Source organism: Zootoca vivipara, chromosome Z2 (assembly GCF_965207765.1).
Source record: "Zootoca vivipara chromosome Z2, rZooViv2.hap1.1, whole genome shotgun sequence".
Taxonomy (NCBI): Eukaryota; Metazoa; Chordata; class Lepidosauria; order Squamata; family Lacertidae; genus Zootoca; species Zootoca vivipara.
This window is the reverse complement of record NC_142585.1, coordinates 20986125-21007205: the sequence shown is the minus strand read 5'-3', so window position 1 is coordinate 21007205 and position 21081 is coordinate 20986125. Positions and strand designations below refer to the sequence as shown.

The 21081-nt window shown below is 43.6% G+C and overlaps 1 protein-coding gene across 2 annotated transcripts; it reads right to left on the bottom strand.

Moving 5' to 3' along the window:
• Positions 1-1228: 1228 nt before the first annotated feature.
• Positions 1229-20735, bottom strand: SATL1 (spermidine/spermine N1-acetyl transferase like 1). 2 transcript variants are annotated; one of them, XM_035113669.1, is made up of 6 exons: positions 20655-20735; positions 13833-13884; positions 12469-12549; positions 6783-6884; positions 5192-5232; positions 1229-1399 (listed from the first exon to the last, which is right to left on the bottom strand). In XM_035113669.1, exons 1-6 carry the CDS (start codon positions 20733-20735, stop codon positions 1229-1231), a joined length of 528 nt encoding a protein of 175 aa, XP_034969560.1. The 2 variants fall into 2 exon arrangements, with proteins under 2 accessions (XP_034969560.1, XP_088520728.1); XM_088664602.1 differs by lacking the exon at positions 20655-20735 and adding an exon at positions 14535-14714.
• Between the last annotated feature and the right edge of the window lie 346 nt (positions 20736-21081).

The following is a 21081-nucleotide window of genomic DNA, read 5'->3' as shown; positions in this document are numbered from 1 at the left end:
TGATACAAAATCGGATGAAGTTGTGCCTGAGCCAAAAAGATCTACCAAAGAGAGCCAGCCAAAAAGGCATACAGGATTAAACAACATGTGCTTCTGAGCACATTCTGAGCCAATACATTTGTTTTTCATACTAAAACTGAAGTGAGCGCACAATCCTTTCACACACAATGCCACTCCTGGTTAGCTTTCTGCAATGCAACAGCCTAACAGGGTGTCATTTTGTCATTGCTATAGTTAAAATAGTTGCTGAAACACTAACTGATCTACTGAAAAGTCATTCTGGGGTCTACTAGTAGATACTGATCTACTTTCTGCCACCCCCTGCTTTATGTGGGTACTGAGATGCTGCCAGTATTGGTGATATAGCAGCAAGCCATGTGTCACAAATGTCATGGTACTGCTTTGGGTAAGGGTAGAAAAAGTGCAAGACCACAGGAACATAGGAAGCTGAGTCAGACAATATGGTCTCTCTGATTCAGATTGTGTACTCTGGTTGGCAAGAGCTCTCTAGGTTTCAGACAAGTGTTTTCACAGCCCTACCCAGAAAAACTGGTGATTGAATCTCGGACTGTATGCAAAGCCTGTGATTTTAATGGTAATACCCAAAATAGGTCCAGTTTTTAAAAAGTGTATCATGTATTCTCTAGTTGTAACCTTTATAAACAGGCAAGTCACTGGAAATCGGGGGACTGAGGCTGAGAAAGAATGGATTGTCTAAGGCAGCCTTTCCCAGCTTGGCATCCTCTGACTTGGAGGCACCAGGGATCAAATCTGGGACTTTCTGCATGCAAGGCAGGTGCTCTTTCCCACAAAGTCCTGTTCTTCCTTCTGGACACAAGCTTGTGCACGCTCTAATACACTAGAGCACCAGCTATTTTTGTATTTGAAGAAAAGCAAGAGGTTTCCTGGCCAGGCCAGCACATTATGTCCCACCTGTGCTCTTTCTCCATATGAGTCACCAGTTGAGTATACCTTTGCTTAAACTGATCCACAAGATTCAGGCTGCATTTGAAGTGTTGAACATCCATGTGACGAAAAAGTAAAGCAATTTATCAAAGTCATGTCAGTCATAAAACACGCACGCTTCTTTTAATTTTTCTTTCTATTTGCACTCTGCTTTGAAGCCACTGTGTTAACCAGAAGTCTTCCCTTGTGAGTTTTTCATTGCAAGCCTGATGAGCACTCCAAGCTTTGAGAGTGATAAAAAAAAATGGCAGACTTCCTTCTTTTATTCTCCAGAAGCCATTCTGACTAGATTTTCTTTGTCAAATCTAAAGAGATGCCAGCCTTCTTCAGTGGAAAGGTCTGAAGCACCACGTCTCATGTAGTACTCTATAGATGGCTTGTTCCAAACAACAACAAGGAAATGCATGCAGCTGCAGTTGGTTTCGATTGCTATCTGAAAAGTAAGCACAGGCAATAGCATTTGGGGAAATAGGGGGGGAGGTCCATTGCTGGTAGCCATTTATTGCCTTTCCCTCTATGCCAGACACATCCAAGCTTAAGTTGCCTCCGATCTACCAACAAGTATCAAAAACTAGCAGTGATCTGCTACCCTCCGAAGCCATTTCGATAGGTAGGTAGGTAGATCGATCTTTATTTCACAGATATAGTAGTTATGTTTGGATATCATTATGACAGATCCAAATAGTTACTAGATGGAGAAGTAACTAAACAAGTGAGAAAAGTCAAACTATATTTTTATATTAGTTTGCACAGATCTGAGGAGCCAGCTTCTCTCTCTCTCTCTCTCTCTGTGTGTGTGTGTGTGTGAACTCTTTCCCTTCCGAGTTGCTTCCTTCCTTGCTCCATGATTCTTCCTTCCCTGCTTTCTCTCTCTCTCTTTCTTCTTCAGGCAGTATCCCATCCCACCCCACCGCCAGCACTCAGCACAGCGGGAAGGATAGCAAGCTGGCAGCGTACACACACCCAGCTCTCCCTTGGAGCCAGCAGGGCAGCATCTCCCTCAAGTCCCCCCAGGAGCGCAGTGATAGACCTGTGATCAACCGTAATCGGTCTCAGGTTCCACCAGTAGATCGCGATCGACGTGTTGTACATGCCCGCTCTCTGCCATTTATTACCTTTCCCTCTATGCATTCCCTCTAAGCCATGAGGTTGGTAGCCATCACTACCATCTTGTGGGAGTTACTTTTTTAAACCATTTACATTTAAGCTGCCAGTTAATCTTGTTGCTTGAAATTATTACTGTAGCAAATGCAGAAACAAAACTTGGAGTAAAAGAAAACACAGTTACTTGGCTTTCTTTGCAAGAACCACTGCATTCACGGATTGCACAGAAAGTTGTAGGACTATGATACCTGCATCTAGAGTTGAGTCTAAACTGGGACAACTTAAAGCTCTTTGCTGTTCTCACATTCTTGGGCAATTTTAAGCATTAATACAAGATCAGATATTTGGATATAAGTCATTAATTAGTCACTAATTTGTTAATAATTCCTATAAAACTTTAGCTAGCAAAGTACTTTTCTGGTTCAGAGCCAGTTGATATGTACAGTAGCTGTGGTGGTACATTGCACACCCACCATTTAATTTCTCCATGTTTTATTTAAAGATGCCTATAATTGTTTTCATTTCCACTAACAAATGTCTCAAAGCAACTTACACATCCATAAAATGCACAAAGCTTACAAACAGTTAAAAACAATGCATCAGGAAATTTTATCTAAGAAGTGCTCATGCAACAATATTAAAAGGATGATTCCTGCCCCATTCAGCTGAGAGGTGAACATCACAAACAGGTAAGAAATTATACTATAGTATGATCCCAATCATAAGCATTCAAGAAGACTTAAAATCCAATCTGTTTTTTTTTTTTTTGAGGTAAGTTATAGTCTAGGGTGTAATTTCCACATGGGAATATTTTTCAAACCTGTAACTTTTCCCTCTTTTTCCACCCAGTCTCCCCAAACAAAGGAAGTTGATTAGGATTGCCCTTCTGGAAGAGGATATTGTGTCACAGCTGGAGAACTAAGCTGAGTCACCAGTTGGAATGCAAGTAAAAACTTCATTCATACATATGATTAGATGGTTAAAACTGTCGGTATCCCTTCAGACTACAAGTGACGATCACATGGTTCAATGTATTTTCATACTGAAAGCTTCTCCACACATAGAAAGCTAGCACAACAGTGAGAGTGCAGCTATAACTCCTCCCCCGACATCTAGTTTTATATATGCAAAATTCTGATTTTATTTATTAGTATAGAGGGATTACGAAAGTATTGAGTTAGAAGGGATTTCAAAGGTCACCTAGTCTAGTCCCCTTCATGCCAATGCAGTAAATCCACTGCTACACCATTCTTGATAGGTGGCTGTTTTCTGTTTAGTAACCTCTAAAGACAAGTTTACAGTGTTTCCCCAAAAATAAGACATACCCATAAAATAAGCCGTAGCAGAATTTCTAGGCATTTGCACAATATAAGCCATACCCCGAAAATAAGACATAGTGATAGGTGATGTTCTGAAGGGCACCAAGGAAGAGGCGAGGCTGGACGCAGTGCCCTCCCAGCAACAGAAATCTCCCAAGCCTCCTCCACCCCCCCCACCCTCCTGTGCTCCTTGAAGGATGGCCGGTAGTGGGGCAATCACAGGACTTCCAGCTCCCTTCCTACCTCCTGTGCGCTTACCTTTGAAGAAGCACAGCGCCAGGCCGTACAGCTCTTCCAGGCCGAAGCCCCAGTGCCGCTCCAGGCTCAGCACCCCACCATCGCCGTCGCTGCCAACCTCCCCGTCGCTGTCTCAGCCGCCCTACTCGTCCGGCTGCTGCTGCCCGGCTGAGCTCCAGCTGTCCCCGCCCGGCCTCCTCCGTGGCCCCCAGGGGCGAGCAGCAGCCTCACCTCCGCCTGGCCCGGCCAGAGACCTCCAGCCGCTCAGAACTCAGTGCCACTGCGCCCACCATCGCCTGCCTCGCCCCGCGCTGCTCCGCAGGGCAGCCACGTCTCGACGTCCTGCTGCCGCCCAGCGTCCCAGATCTTCCAGCACCTGAAAGGGCCTGGCGGGGCGGAGGCAGGGGAGGAGCAGGAGTTGCTGCTTCTGGAGCCAAGGCTTCCGGCAAGCCTCGCAAAAAGGTGGGGGGGGCTTGGCCTCCCCAAGGAACCAGCTCCAGAGGTCCAAATGTAGATTGCTGTACCATACTTAATAAAAAAATAAGACATCCCCTGAAAATAAGCCAAAGTGTGTCTTCTTTTCAGTGTCTTATTTTCGGGGAAACACAGTACTTCCTTACAAGGGAGTCTGTTCCACAGAACAATTTTGCTTCATTTATATGACATCCCTTCAGATATTTGAAGATGCCTGTCCTCTAGATTTAAGCCCAAGTGATAGAACATGGTTTGCAGGACCTTCACCATCTTTGGGGGAAGATGCCATGGCTCAGTGGCAGAGCATACACTGCTTGCAGAAGGTTCCCTTTTCACCTTCTGGCATTTCCAAGTACATCTGGGAATGCCCCCGTCTGAAAGCCTGGAGAGCTGCCGCTAGCCAGTATAGACAATACTGAGTTAGATAGGCCAGTGATAAGATTTGGTAGAAGGCAGGTTTTCTGTGTTGCTGTATTGCTCTCTTTTCCAGTTTATCACTATGCTGCAGTGTCCTGAGCTAGATGCAGCATTCCAGGTGAAGTGAATTTCTCCAGAGTGGAAGAAATTATTACAATCTACATATATTTTTGTTGGTGCATTAGCCCCTTTTTTAAGCCTTCTACTGTGTTCTGTTAGAAATTTCAGTAACTTTTCATGCGTGTTCCTGCATATGCAAGCCCCTACCTGCAGTCTGAAATGTGAACCAGTTGTATCAACAGTTTTTACAATCTCATCTGTTGCTTGTATGAATGAGATTAGAGGTTCTAACCACTGATTCTCTGTTGATCCTCTCTTTTGCTTCTTGATTCTCACAGCTGACTTGAATAATGTAAACCAGGTCTGGGGAACTGGTAGCCCTCCAGATGCTGTTGGTCTCCAGCTCCCATCATCCTCAGTCAGAATGAGCAATAAGGGTGATGGGAGTTGTAGTCCAGCAACATGTGGAGGGCACCAGGCTAGAGAAGACTCTCAGTCAAATTTAATATGTCAGCAGCTTTTTGACTAAAGTAGCTTTAAGTCTATACTGTTGAATATATAGCTTACAAAATAAATAAATACAAGTAAATAGAAGACAGGAAAATATAACTTGCCTGGCTTAATCTTTTTAAAAGTTCTGTTCCAATGCCCCAACCTGCCAAAACACAGTTCAGAAAAACCTCAGATGCCAAAACTTGCAACATACCCATGTGAACAGTATGCCTGCTTTGACAATAAGCTATTTTATCTTCTTTGCCATGAGCCATGAACAAAATAGGAATATTTACAGGTAAAATCGAATGCATTATTCTATACACATTCAAAAAATAAAATTTCTTTGAAATTGCAAAGAAGCCTATACATTTATCATTATTTTGGAAAAGGAAAGAAAATGGAACTGCAAGGCTAGCCTTATTCCACCTAGTGCCTTACAAATTTTGTTGGACTCCCAAGTCCTATCAGCCCCAACTAAGGATGGGTGAATCTATCAATTTTGGTTTCCTCATTTTTTTCACACTCAAGTGCGTTCTCCACATTGGCACATCACTTTTAAAAAAAAATCTCATGAGAACTTAGTGATATTTTATTGTGCATTTTCCCTCATATATACAACTTTGTATGCAATTTTCTCTAACATATAGCTTTGCATTTTGTATGCTATTTTTACTAATATATGCATTTTTGTGCCCATTTTCCCACACATTACATGGCTTGGGAACTGTAGTGCAAAACTGAAAGAAGTGTGAATCTCCAAGGAAAGCTTGTGGCATTTCAGTTTGTGTATTGTTACAGAAAATGTGAATTAGGAAGCTTTGCTTATAAATGTGGACTGAATCTAGTTTCTCCCCCATCCCTAGCCCCAGCTAGCAGAGCTGATGATCAATGATTATGAGAGTTGTAGTCCAAAACATTGCAGGGCACCAGGTTACTGGTGGTTGTTCAATGTAGAATGTAAATATTTATTTAAGGTGTTTCCCTATACTACCCCATAAAGCTGGTTGCGTAAAATTATTAACACAATAAGCATGAGTAACAATTAGACATAACAAAAAAGGCAAAATGAGAAATAACTCAATATTGAAATCCTGTTCTCCCCTCTCCTCAGGACAAAATGGTTCTTCAGAAGCCACCATGGTTAGTGGCAGTTGGGCAGTCTTAAATTCATTTGTTCACATTCCAAATCAGTGCAAAACTCCCAGTATAAATATTTTTGAAAAGCAATTTCCCTTACATGATTCATTTTTCACTAAGCAAGCCTGGACAGTGTGTATGGTCTTGATGGTCCAAAGGAACAGAAAGCAATATGTTTGGCAGCAGCTTGGTGCAGGAGCTAGGTGCATTTTGTGCACGTTTCACCCTGGTATATGCAATTTTGAATACCTTCCTTGGTTGGACAACTGCATCACAAAATTGAGTGCAAATTTCAAAGGATGACTTTCAGTTTGTGTTTTGTTTTGGAAAGTGCAAATTAGGTATGATTCCCTTTAAATGCAAACTGCCTTGCCCAACTGGCTGGGGCTGATGGGAGCTACCGTAGGAATCCAACAATATATTGGGGGTCACAGTTTTCCTAACCCAGTTTTAGGCTTTAGGGCTAAGTGATGAGGACTTTATCTCCTAGGTCTTCCCAGTCTCAGCCCAACCACCTAACCACACCTCCACACTGCCTCTCACTTTATTATGTGCAAACAGTGTTATTTTTACCTCTATATTCATCCATAACGTAGAAGTCTTCTAAGTACAACAGCTTGCCAATCCAAGGGTCATAAGTATAGTAATACATAGCAAACCCTACAATGTCGGTATCTGGGGAGACACAAAACAGCTATTATAGGGAAATATTGTGTAAGGCTGTCAATCAGCTAGAGAATTATGAACTAGTTAATTATCTTAGACCGTATCCAACTAAGTTCTACTCAGAGTGCACACATTTGTTTTAGTTTAGTAATGATCATTAATTTCAACAGGTCTACCTGACTAACATTAGATACTACACCTTCCTTTTAAATGATCACTTCAACATAAATAGACCAGAATTTTACTGAATTTGGTAATGGCACCTTTTGTAAGAAGTATTAAATTTGCATTTTTGAAAAGATTTTTTTTTGTCATGGCCCTCCAAAGCAGCCAGGGGAGCAAACAACAAAACCATCATACCTGCCAAGTCCGGGTCGTAAATATCCGGGATCGGCAGCACGCGCATGACCGGAAGTTGCGTGACGCTTCGCCCTTCTATGGGCACCAGAAAATGGCGGCGCCAGCACCAGAAGTTGCTTCCGCGCATGACCGGAAACACGTAAAAGCGACTTCCGGTGCCGCCATTTTCTGGTGCCCATAGAAGGGCAAGCGGCACCAGAAAAATGGCCGGGTAATTAGGGTTGCTAACAATTGCATTCTCCTCCACTCATAGCTGCCAAGTATCCCGATTTAAGGGACAATACCGGGATTTTTCGCTAAACGGGAGACCGCCGGGAAACGGTAAGAAAAAAGGGGTTTTCCCGGCGGATACGGGATACTTGGCAGCTATGAAAACCATGTGTTTTTATTTTTTAAGCAAATCAAATATCCTCAATATAAAAGGTCTTACTGTTTAATACAATAAAATGAAAGAGAACCACACTGCTATAAGGAAAAGCCACTTAAATGTTTTTAATTAAAAACATTTTCAGTAACAAAGCCCACATAGTCCCACACCAACATAATGATGCAGTTGTGCCTCAGAAGCCCCATTAATAATTCTGTCTTCCCCCAAACATGCAGAGATGTTCTCCTTTCCTTTGTTCTCAGCGGTCTCACTTTGCCACCAATTTATTATTTATTTTATTTACTACATTTATATACCACATTTTTCTCCATGGAGCTCCTCCTCCACAGCAACAACCCTATGAAGTAGTACTGGCCCAAGGTCACCCAGAGAGCTCAATAACTGAGTGGGGATTTGAACCCTGATCTCCCAGGACTTGGTCCGACACTCTAACCACTATACCACACTGGCTCCAATCCTCTCTGCACTCAGTACCTGCGCTGACTATTAGAGCAGCAGAGGCTGGTTAGTTTGGGTAGGTGGGGGCATTGCTCCTCCAACTTCAGTCTACCTTCCACTAGCGTCCTCATGTCTACCTTCTTAACTGCAGCTAGGCCAGGTTGTGGCACTGCCTCTCAACTTCTCCCTCCTTAGTCCCATTGTTGCCCTTGTAGAACTCAGCAGCCAGGAGGATGGAGACATAGCAAAATTAGTTCACTCTGCCTGTCATTGACTCTGGCTCTACCTGTTGTTTACTCTGGCGCCACCTTCCGTTGGTCTCCCTGCCTTCCATCCTACCAGTCCCAATGGACATTAACCACCACTGTATTAGATGCAATGATATCATCTTGGTGGGTGGAAAGAAAAACAAGAGCCTATATTGTACTTGTCTTTCCACCCCTAGAGAGTATTTTAATAGCTCAGACATAGGGAAGGATTGGGGAAACGGTGTGAAAGGTAAATTACCTCTCTTTCCCAGCACTACTGCGCTAAGCCAAATACCTCTTCCCCAACCACTGACTAAGCTCTAAAAAGAGCCAGGATCAAAGGGCTCACATTTTAAATATCTTCATATTCTTGGTGGGGGGGTGTTAATTTCGTTTTTGTTGCACAGTTGACCCATTCTCCCTGCCATCAGGATATGCCAAGAATTGCTTTTGAAACATTTACTAGATTCAAACACCATTTGCCACCCAGCAGGGTGGTATGCATCTGTGACTAACAGAACACAAATTTAAAAGCCTCTTTTGGATTGTGAGACTATTGCCAGACCTTTAATGTTTAACTTATTTTTTTAAAAAAATTAATTCTCCAGGCAATTAAAAGGATCAAGGGTGTCATCTTTTAGAACATACTATGTGCCTCTTTTGGTCAAATGGCATGAGGTTCAAAAACATGTGCTGAAACTCATTTAAAATAGTAGAAAGTATTTTGAGGGAAGTAGCAATCCGTTGGTGACAAGCAATTCCAAAACAAAGTAGAATATTCTCCACACTTTAAATGCCAAGGAGTGCAAGTTACATGTTTTAGGTCCCAGGTGACTGGGGGTTCCTGTGGGGAGATATTTATTATTGCCTTTCACATGAGTCTCAAAGTGATTTACTGTACAAACATAAAACTGAAAAACAGTTTCGAAAAGAATAGGAAAAATCCAGCTAAATACAGGCTTGCAAACAATACAAAGTGAACATTTAAAGCAGAAACCTTTCTCTTGAAATGTAGAAGCTTGTCAAAGCAATAATGTCTTCTATTTTCCCCAAAAGTAAAGTGGGCCCACGATTTTACCCTTAATTTACCTGCGCGATCAGAACCTTAGGCACACAGCTGAAAAATACCATAGTTGGAGAGCAGGGGAAACCCACCGCAGAAAGAGCTTTTTAAGCCCTCCACTTTGCTTATCTGGCTCTGGGAACTTCCCAGCATAAAACCCACTTAAGTGGTGGACCCACTATATCTCAGTAGGGATGCTGTTCCACAGAACAGGGGCAGTGGCTATGAAAACCCTGCTCTGAGTTGTTGGGTTAAGTTAGCCATATTGAATTGTATGCTGTCGGTAGGTTCATGCTGTTGTCTTGTTGGGCTGTGTATGTGATAAAGGGGAGCCATGTTGGAGTGAAGGCATCCTCTTCTATTTCTCCCCATATCAGTTTCATTCTATTGGTTAGCTTTTCTAGTAAGGCTGTTTCCCATACTACTTGATACCATTGTTCCATGTTTATTCCAGACAGGTCCCTCCAGTGTCTGGCTATGATGTTTCTGGCTGCTGAGAGTAGGTGGGTTATGAGCTCTTTATAGGGTGAGTGGGCATTGTTATCTGGGAAGATGTTCAGTGGGGCCAGTTCTGGGGTGACTTCTAGTACCTGTTTAGTTATTTTGCTTATTTCTTGTATGACTGTCATCCAGAAGAGTTGGGTTTGGCGGAATTCACACCACATGTGGCGGTATGTGCCTGTGGAGGTGCAGCCTTGAGCATTTTGGTGAGGTTCTTGGGTGTATCAGTGCTGTTTCTGTGGTGTTTGGTACCATCTGTAAGTAAGTTTCAGAGTGAGTTCTTTTCGCTGATATGGATTTAAAGGGAGGTTTAAACCACATTCTAGTCAATTGGGTAAGTTAATTTCAAAGCCCATGTCATTTTTGATTGTGTGAAGAGGGTTTGTGGGGCTTTGGAGCACTGTTTTGTATATTGTAGATACCACCCCCTTGCTATGTACCATTGTTGTTAGAAGGCTTTCGAAGGTGGTCAAGGGGCTAGTGGCTGCTGATTTTACTGCTGGGTTGTTTAAGGTGTGTAGTTGGTGGTGTGTTAGCCAGGATATTTGTTTGTTTTGTATTTCTTGTGTCAATATGGGTTTGTTATTTTTGTAGAAGTCTGCTATGCCATATAGGCCTTTGGCTTGCCAGGTTTTTATCTGCAGATTTGATTTTGTGCTGCATGGTGGAATAGTGGATGGTGAGCCAGGGGGATTAGTGGGGATTTGGTTGGGGACAGTTTGCCAACTTCTTCCTTCCATGTAAGCATGGTCTGTGTCAGTCTCGCTCAAACTTGGCCCTCCAGATGTTTTGAGACTACAGTTCCCATCATCCCTGACCACTGGTCCTGCTAGCTAGGGATCATGGAAGTTTTAGGCCAAAAATATCTGGAGGGGCGAGTTTGAGGAAGCCTGGTCTGTGTGAACCTGTTTAGTGTGGTGGGGATTTTCCTTAGTTTGTTTTGGAGGAAAGTATATGCTGGGGTAGGGACGCAGGTGGCGCTGTGGGTTAAACCACAGAGCCTAGGGCTTGCCTATCAGAAGGTTGGTGGTTTGAATCCCCGCGACGGGGTGAGCTCCCGTTGCTTGGTCCCAGATTCTGCCAACCTAGCAGTTCAAAAGCACGTCAAAGTGAAGTAGATAAATAGGTACCGCTCCAGTGGGAAGGTAAACGGTGTTTCCGTGTGCTGCTCATGCTGGCCACATGACCTGGAAGCTGTATGCCGGCTCCCTCGGCCAATAACGCGAGATGAGTGCCACAACCCCAGAGTCGGTCACGACTGGACCTAATGGTCAGGGGTCCCTGTACCCTTTACCTTTGTATGCTGTGGTGGGAGTGTTTGTGATTATGTCTCTCTCCAAGTGTATCCATTGTTTCTTCTCATCTTCTAGAATGTATGGGATTATGTGACGCACATGGTTGGCGATGTAGTAAAGTTCTATGTTGGGGATTCCCCATCCTCCTTCTGAGGTAGGGAGATACAGGTGTTTGGGGCATATTCTTGGCATTTTGTGTGAGAAGATAAACGAGTGTAGTTTTTTTCTGCCATTTGTGGAGTTGGGTTGGTTGAATGCAGATTGGAAGGGTTTGGAATAGGTAGTTTAATTTTGGAAGGGTAATCATTTTGATCATGACTATTTTATCTGAGAGAGTGAAGTTAGTATTGCTACATCTTGTCAGGTCTTTGTTAATTTGTCACCATAGGGGTTTGTAATTGTGGTGGTATAGTTTTTTGTAGTTTCTGATTATCTGTACCCCTTAGTGCGGCAGAGTTTTATCTTTGTGATGTTGGTGAATTCTTTTTGGAAATGCGCAGAGTGTTGAAGGACATAGCCTCAGATTTTGCAAAGTTTACTTGTCGGCCCGATAACATTGCAAATGTGTTGAGTTATTTGGTTAAGGTGGTTGCTGTGTTGATGGGGTCTGGTGTTGTGACCATTAGGTCACCTGCAAAGAGCCCAGATTCATAGGTTTTGCCTTTTATTTCCACTGCTTTGATGTCAGGCTGCCCAGATTTGGATTGCTAGAGGTTCCAGGGCCAGGATGAATAGGAAAGGAGACAATGGGCATCCTTGTTTCGTGCACAATGTACTACCCCTCTCCTAACACCCCTTATACTCATAGGTGGAGCAATGGATGCCAAAAATGACCTAAGTTAGTTTTTACACACAAAACACACTTTTTGATCCAGGCAGGCAGGCAAGAGGAGCTCAATGCTACATTCCCTCAGGGAGGGGTATAGCTAGGGTGGGGTTTGCTAGGATGAGAGTACCAAAGTTCAGTTAGGGAGGCTTAGAAGGTTGCAGTTGAACTGTGAGCCTCAGCATTTCTAGTCATGTGGCCCTCCAAATGTCAATGGCCCCCTCACCCACATCAAGTCCATTCAGCATAGCCAGAAGTGATAAAGTTATAGTCCAGCAACTTCTGGAGGCCCACAGGTTCCCCACCCTGACCTACCTAGACCCTACTATCTTCTGAGGTCCTTCTCTGGGTACCCCCACCAGATGCAGTCCAGTGGGTAGCTTCTTGAGGTGGAGCATTTTCAGTGCTGGTACTCATTCTATGGGATGCCTAGTTATACAAATAAATGATAACTTTGTTTTCTTGAAAGCTTACCCTCCATTGCATCATCCTTATTTGCTTCTGCTATTAAACACTGGAAGAAAGGACGTGATCCGAAACCATCTCGAAGCAAATCTGAAATGTTTAGATAGTTGAATAAAGCACTAAAATATAGTCCCAAGATAAAATAAGATTAGTAATATGTAGTAGTCCTAAGTAGTACGGTAGTACTAAGTAGTAGTAGTAGTAGTAGGGTGGGGTGGGGTGCAAGGGAGGGAGGGTTAGGGTTTGTTGTTGGTTTGGCCTTGTTCTTGTTTTTATTATGTATTGGGGTCCTTGTATTTTTTATGTTGCAAATCGCCCTAGGAGCTACAGATGAATGGCAGTATACAAATTTAATAAATAATAAAAATGAATAATAATGTTGCCACCAGCACCTTCTCAAAGTAGAATTCTGGGCGGATGTGGGATCGCAGCCATAATGGGTGTAAAATCAGAGGCTCACCCAAACAAAACTGTATTGTTGGAGCTCTTTTCTTTGGACAGCAACATGTGAATTGTGTTGGCACAAAAAGATCAAAGACCAAAACAGGCATCTTCAGCAATATGCAGATCTGATGCAAGGCCAGACCGCATGAACACCAGCCTTTTTGCTAAATCTGTTTGAACAGGGGTAGGCAGGTGCTGATGGGTTTAAAATTCCTGCGTGTAAATAACCAGCATGTTAGGGAGATGTTAGACTAGTCTAGTCTCGGCCAACCACAGCGTCCTTCAAACATCTTGGAGTTGGAGTCCAAACCATTCAGAAGGTGTCAGGTCATTTGAGCTAGAATCATCTTCCCTCACATTAGTTTTCTGTGAGCCAAATTACACTTGAAATGTGGATTTGCACAATGTGCAAGTTTCCCCCCCCCAAATGCAAATTGCAGGGTGGGTGGGTGGGTGGGTGTGTTAGAAAGATGATCAAATTGACCACAGCAAGGATGGAAACTGGTTCAGTTCCATCTCAGTTCTTCCTCTGATCCGAAAATTACCACCAGCATCCTGCCACCAGGTGATGCAATTTGTATTTAAAAATAAATAAGTATATTTAAAAAACCAGCTTGTTAAGTGCAAAGGCATCACATTTACTTTGGTTGTATATAGAGGTGGGAATTTGGCTTCTGAGGAGGAGGCAGAAGCGAGGGAGCCCAGGCCATCAGCTCCCAGTTGGCATAAGAGGATGTCAGTCTCCACCTTATATAATGTATTTGTTCTAGTGTTTTAAAATTGTAAACTGTATTGGAACAACAACAACAACTGATTCTTCACCTGAAGGACAGGGCAGAGGACTTGATCGCATATTACGCTCTGAAGAAGGCCTGGAGGTAAAATAAATAGCAGCCTCCTAAATTTAACACGCTAGGCATCCACCTTACCTGTTTCTGTTACTTTTACTGCATTAGGCATGTTTTCAAAAGCAGCAAGTTCCTGCCGAGAGAAGAAACCAGAGTATCACCAAAATAGCAAAGCAGACTTTAAAAACAACAGCACTGTGAAAGATTGGAATGGTGTTGTTAGTGAGGGTCATCTCCTTGATATAAGGAGAGCCCTGAGAGATTAGGCCAGGCACCCCCAAATTGCGGCCCTCCAGATGTTTTGGCCTACAACTCCCATGATCCCTAGCTAACAGGACCAGTGGTCAGGGAAGATAGGAATTGTAGTCCAAAACATCTGGAGGGCCAAAGTTTGGGGATGCCTGGATTAGGCCACATGCCCATCTAGTCAAGCATCCTGTTCCCAGAATGACCAATCGGATGCCCTATAGCAGTGGTCTTCAACCAGTGTGTTGTGGCACCCGGGGGTGCCTTGGAATGATAGTCACATCTGGCATCTGGCCACAGAGCCACACTGGCCTCTGACCCTCTTTCCTTTCCTCCCTTCTCTGATGCTTGTTGCAGCCGCCCTGGCTACAAGCTCCGCAGGCAAATGGTGCCTCTGGGACTGGCCAGGGGGTACTGGTTATACCAGGAGCTGAGGCAGACTAAGCAAGCAAGTGGGTGAGGGAACCCAGCCAGCCAGTCCACCAGCCACTGCTGTTGGGAATGGATGGACAAGTAGGAGGCCAGGCAGGCAGGCACTGCACTAGGCTTTCTTATGCTTGTGTGGAATACCTGCCTGGGAGCTGTGTCTGGTGCCAAAGGGGAGCCTTTCCACCATGCAGGCAGAAATGCTCTGAATGCCCTGAGATCTTTGGATGAAGGGTGGTATACTGACTTAATAAATGTAAATAAATGAATAAAGGAGAAGAACTTTGACATGAATATAAGAAGAGCATGTGGCCCACCATCCTGTTCTCATAGTGCCCAACCAGATGCCTGTGGGAAACCTACAAAAAGGACCTGGGTGCAACAATATTCTCCTTCCCCCCTTGTGATTCAGAGGTAGTACATAGCCACCATGGCTGGTAGCCATTGCTTACCTTCTCCTCTGTGAAACCAGGAGTGGTGGAAGAATTATCACGCAGGGTTGAATATTCGTGATCCCTCCCCAACAGGGAAACTGCGACAGAGACAGAATCTGGCAAGTTTTGGGGAGGCTGGTGGCAGTGCCACTTACACAAGCAAAGTGATGGTGATATGAACGCCTAGATTCCTTTCCAAGGTGCCAGAACTGGGGGGGGGGACCTTCTGGCTCATGGGCCTCATTAGCCACAGCAACCTGCCCAAAATTTGATACCAGATATGACACCAGGTGTGTCTTTGGGCAAAGACAGGTTTGCAAACACCAACAACCGGCTACTAATTAGCTGCAGTTGTGTCTGGTACACGCAAATAAGGAATGGAAAACATGACATGGGAGCCTCTGATAAAAGGCAAGTAAAGGGAGAACAGCAAGCTCCACACACACACACACCTGTCACTCCCCCTCCTCCCGCCAGAGGCCACAAAGAATAACCATGAGAACAGAGAGTTTATGTTTTTAAACCCTGGGACATCCAGGTTTTTGAAATTATTCACTGGTGTAATGCAGTACAGGATAATGTTGACCCACTTGTTTTATTAGGAGCCTTATAGAGTATCAGAACAAGTCAATGAATATTTGTTGATTTGTTCTATGACATCTATTTATGTATTTTTCATAATAATAACTACTACTACTACTACTACTACTACTACTACTACTACTACTATTTTGCTCCATAAATATTTGGGCTGTAAGCAATAAATTCTGTTGTATCACATGTATACATCTCTAAGCTGCCCACTGTACAAAACTTCCAATAAATAAATAAAAAAATAAATATTATTTTTGTGTGTGCAAGTTTTAAAGCAACGGATTGAGATAAAAACAGGATGGAACAGATTTATGAGCAAACCCCTTCAAAGCAGAGACTTTGATAATTGATATTAATCATTGGAATATTCCATGCCATGAGTAATAATATGCTGCTGCTTCTCTGTGGAACTTGCTAACAGCCTGCTGTTTGTTCTTGTTACTTGCTGCTGCTTTTTGTTTTGCCAAGAAAGTTATGGAAGTGCTTTCCATAACTCAGTGTCAGAACCCTGGCTTTGCAGGCAGAAGGTGCTAAGTTCAATCCCCATCGTCTCCAGTTTAAAGGAACTCGGATAGCTAAGCTGATAAATTGTTCTGCCACAGAGATACCGCCTGCAGCAGATAGTACCGGACAATCTAGGCAAGTTATAGGGAAGTAATATAACAGCAGCATTATGGGTCCCTGGAACACAATCTGCAAGCTGTATTATTCATTTCCTTATGGTGGCTTGCATAAAGAATACGTGATTCCTTCTTAACCACGGTTATACGGGTAGCTCAGGGTTCTTTCACATTGCACAAAGCTTCAATGTCAGTGGGGCTGAAAAGCAGTGTGTGGTGGGACCGTTTCTGAGCATGCTCGGGAAGGTGTTGGAACCTTCAGATCAACCTTCATCAACTTGGTGACCTCCATATGTTCTGGACTACAAATCTAGCTCTGGCTGGGGATGGTGGGAGTCCTTGTACAAAACATTTAGAAAGCAGCAAGTTCATACCCTTCCTCGGACAAAAATAGGGGCTTTTCTCACTCCCCACCCCCCTACTGATCCTCCACAACCACACTACATTTTTTGTGTCCCACCTCTAAAGCATTTCCAATCAGAATAAGGGCGGGTGACACCACCACTAGACCAATGGGACACAGCACACACACCCTACACTGCCCTAAGAAAACCCATTAATCCAGATTTTATACTATTCTTCGGTAGATTTACAAAAAAGAAATTCGCACACAAGTAAATTTTTAGAAAGGGGCAAGGTTAGACACGAACACACAAAGCATTTTTATAAAAAAGAAAAGTCGACTCCTTGCACTCCCGCTTTCTTACTGTTTTGGAAATCCAGGGGGTGGGCACATCTTTAAAGTTGTTAAATGTTACAAATATGCATAAACGTATCCTTTTGACTTGACAGCCAGGGAAGTTACCTAGTTTTTTAAAAATCATATAAATTCAACTCCAGTTTCCTCCATTCCAACGCTATTTTGCCCTTGAAAAGGGACTCCAGGAAGTGCCCAGAGGCACTTTGTTGGCCAAACCTAATCCCATCACCAGACCCACCCAGGGGGCAGACGATGCAAAATCAGGACCTTCTTGTTCTTTTCCTGTGAATACTCAATAAGTTCCTCCTGGTACTTATCACACATTTACTTTTGCCCTGAACCATTACCCTTATGTTAATCTTGTTTACCAGTATATTAATATTGTATGTACCTCCCCTTTTCTGACGTTTAGCTATGTAACTATGATGTAGGAACGACACTTCTGAAATGCATTATGGGATTTTGGTGGGAAGCTTTAAATAAAAGTTCTTGTAACCCTGTTCTCAGTGTTCAGTCTTGGCTTGAACCTGTTGCGCAATAAACCTTGCTATATTGCTCCGGTTGGTGGCTGGACTCCTTCCTTCATTCCGCAGTGGACCGTGGGCTCTTGCCTGACGAGCTGGGTGGCTGAGCAGCCTCGCACCCAGAATTTTCCCTAACATACTGCCCAGGGTGATCCTGCCCTCTGCCTGCCCCTCAGAGCCGACATGTCACAAAGGGCTGCACTTCTGCGGTGGAAGCCTCTCCTGCTTCTCCTCCTCCTCCTCACATGCTTTACAGCAGCTGCCATGACCTGCCCCAGGAAGGATGCTGGCGGCAGCAGCCATGGAGAGGCAACAGGATGCTCCCTCACAACCGCAGCTGCCAACATTGTCATCACTTGGGACAAGTGCCGGTTCATCCTCCTCCTCCCAGAGCTCGGCGGCAGTGCTGGCGGCAGAGATAGAGACATTCTGGGACCAAATCAGAAACTGGGACAGCTTTCATAATTGTGGGACTGTCCCTGGAAAATCGGGACACTTGGAGGGTATGCAAGGCTATATTAGGAAGGATTCAGCACCTTCCTGGACCCCAACATGCCCTCCACCACCAGGGCAAAAATGAAAGCAGCCCTGGATATGCTTTTTGGACGTTCCTTCCCATGGTTCCCAGTGAGAGGGCAATTCTTTAATGGGTGGGGTAGGAGAACGCTGGAAAGGGGCAGATGAGTGCAAGAGAGCTTCACTTGATGGCATTGGGCCCACTGAAAGAGCCACACACACACCTTCCACCCCAAAGGCCTGGGGTTTAGACTGATCTGCCTGTCAACATCAACAACACAATCCCAATGATGTTTACTCAGAAGTGAGTCCCACTAAGTTCAATAGTTGTTATCTAATAAGTGTGTTTAGGTTTGTAGCATTTTTTAAAAACTAACATCATAAGAAATAAGAAACCATGGTTGCAGTGACTCCTCCATAGTAGGGGGAGGGGGAACCTCAGCTTATATTAAATCTAATATATATTAATATATTAATATATTAAATCAGTACTAATCTACTGATATTAAGTCTCTTCCTAGAGACACTTGAAAAACTCTGGAGATCATCTATTTGTTCAGGTTTTGGGTGACTGTTATTGTTGTATTAATTGGTTTTCCTTTCCTTAAATTTTTTTATACAAAATTAAAAAATATATACACATTCCAGATTTTCTCTATAAAAAAACACACCAAACCAAACAAAATATGCCGAAACAAACACACATCTAACTCTGGGTTGCCTCCATCATTGCTGCAGATTGGCCCGTTTATGGAAGCTGACAAAGTCCAAATAATATTTTTCATGGAAGTCCCAAGGGCAGTGCCAACACTCTAAATAAATTACGTCAGTTAGTAATCCATAGCTTTCCCTGGGTCACTGGCAGAGATCAGCCCAAGGTCTCTCTGTTGGTAGGAGAGATAAAATTCTTCTATATGTTGCATAATGCAACTTTGTTGTGCCTTTTCCTTGGAAACAGCTCAGATAAGATAGCTTCTCTGAAAGCAACAAACCACAATTTCTGGTTCCATATTTCAAGAGGCAAACCTGCATGGTTAGTTTCCCAGCTCAATATATGTTTTAATATGTACTCTGCTTTGAGATGGAGCAGGGTGCACATCCAATTTTTTCTAAGAGAAACTGGTACATACCAGCTTTTAAATGTCCTGGAGCATTAGAGCAAGAGCTCTTTGCACAGAAAGCTACAGGTGCGCTACTTGCCATCCTAAGAGCTGTTCTGTTTGCAAAATATACACCTTGCCTTAATCACTGGAATACTGGTAGCTAATGACAACATTTAAAAGGGGTAATTCAGTTTTAAAACAGGAAGATAAATTGATAAAACTGCTGACGGAATAGCATGGTTTTAAACTGCTAAAAGAGAGGGGGGTCAGAAATCATAGAAACTGCATCCATTTTTTCAAAATGCTAATTAAAGGACTGCTTTCTCTGCCTGGCTATCTCCTTGATTGCATTTGGGCAACAGATAAAGGGCTAAATTAGATGTGATGTTAAATATGTTATTTGACCAAATGTGCATTTTTTTTTAAAAAAAAAATATGTATATGGGTGTGGGTGGAAGGCAGGAAAAGTACGCAGGATCGCAATGATCTTGGGCGAAGAGGAGGGGTTTGTCTTTCTTAGCAACCGTTAACAGCACAGACCTGTTGAGGTTTATTCAGAAGGAAATCCCACCGAGTTCAATGGGGGTTACCAACCATAGAGATCCAGTGTGGTCTAGAACCTGAAAAACCAGGGTTCCAAGAAGTTTTCTGAGCAACCTTGGAATAGTCATATTCTCTCAGCCTAACCTACACCAGAGGGTTGTTGTCAGAAGAAGTGTGCATGTTACCTTGAGCTTGTTAGAGGAAAGTGGGGTGGGGATATAAATTTAATGAAATAAAATAAATGAACTTGGCTGTGCTGTAATAGCCCAGCACCGCCAGCCCTCCCCCCTCCCTCAGCTGCCCCCCTGGGGGAAGCCATTCCATTTGACGGCCTCACCAGAAGAGACAGGAAGCAGAGCATGCTTGCTGCTATGCTAGCAGAAGACACACTCATTAGTGTCACCCACGGCATTACAGCCCCCAAAGACTTTTATTTTCTTGTCTGCTTTTGTGTAAAATGAACCTGTTAATTTTGTAAATGGCATTGGTTTTGCATTGAGGATTATTATATGACTTGTTGTGGTAATTTTATGTGGCTTTACTATCTGCTCTCCTCTTTGTTTTATACAGTATTTAAAGAGTTTTCACAAATTATGTATTATTTTAATTGCCTAGTTTATAATGTTTTATAGTGGCTCCTTTCTCTGGTATGATCTATGATCCTAAAAATGTTTAAATCTTCCTTTCCTTCCTTCCTTCCTTCCGAAATTACCGCAATCATACTTATCTGTCAGTCTAGCAGTTTATAGGATTGGACTGTGTTTCATGACATTCCTAAGCCCAGGGGTCGCCAATGAATACAATGGCAACTTGGAGAACTCCTCAAGACGGCCCTCAGCCCAATGCCCTCTTGGTCATCAGGTAGTGAAGGTAATTACCCTTTTCTCCGTTGAGAAAAGAGTGGAAGAGTGATGCTCTTTCTCACTTCCTCTTTCAGTGCTCAGCTTAATTCTCTTGGATCCATTTTTTTTTACTCTGATCCAATTTTTACCCTGATATTTTGGAAGAAGGAAGTGTGTGTGTCTGTGTCTTTCTCTGTTCTTATCTTTGGGTAGGGATGGGCAGATTCAGGGGAATGGGAGAGAGATGAACAGAAAGGGAGGCGCCCACACAACTCACTCAAAAATCCAAATGTGTCCAATGGCCTAAAAATTGAACTTCCCTTCTCTACAGCCTCTCTCCCCACCCCCCGCTTACTTTGATGAGACGCAGGATTTCCGTACAGTCCCGTGGTTCTGCTGGACGAACCCGGAAGCGGTTCGGATTGTTGCCAGACATCATGAGAGCATGAAGCAGCAGCAAAGGTGCTGATCACTTCCCACAAGGGAGCTTGAGTGCTGCTGGGCCTCTCCTTGGGGGACTGACTTCATTCACCATCTCCAACGGCTATTGTTAGCCAAGGCACAAAAAATAAAAGGTGGGAAAAAGATGTTCTTCCTCCCCACCCTTCCCCACCCTGTTTTCTCCTTTCCCCTTTACATAGGTGGGGATTTGACTTTCTGCTGCTGCCCAGTTTCCATCCCACCTTGTGCTTCAGTTGCTGGTTGAGCCATTAAGCATATGTGGATCATATGAAGAGTCACAATGGGATCAGTGTCACAATTCTCTACCTCTCCTAATCTCC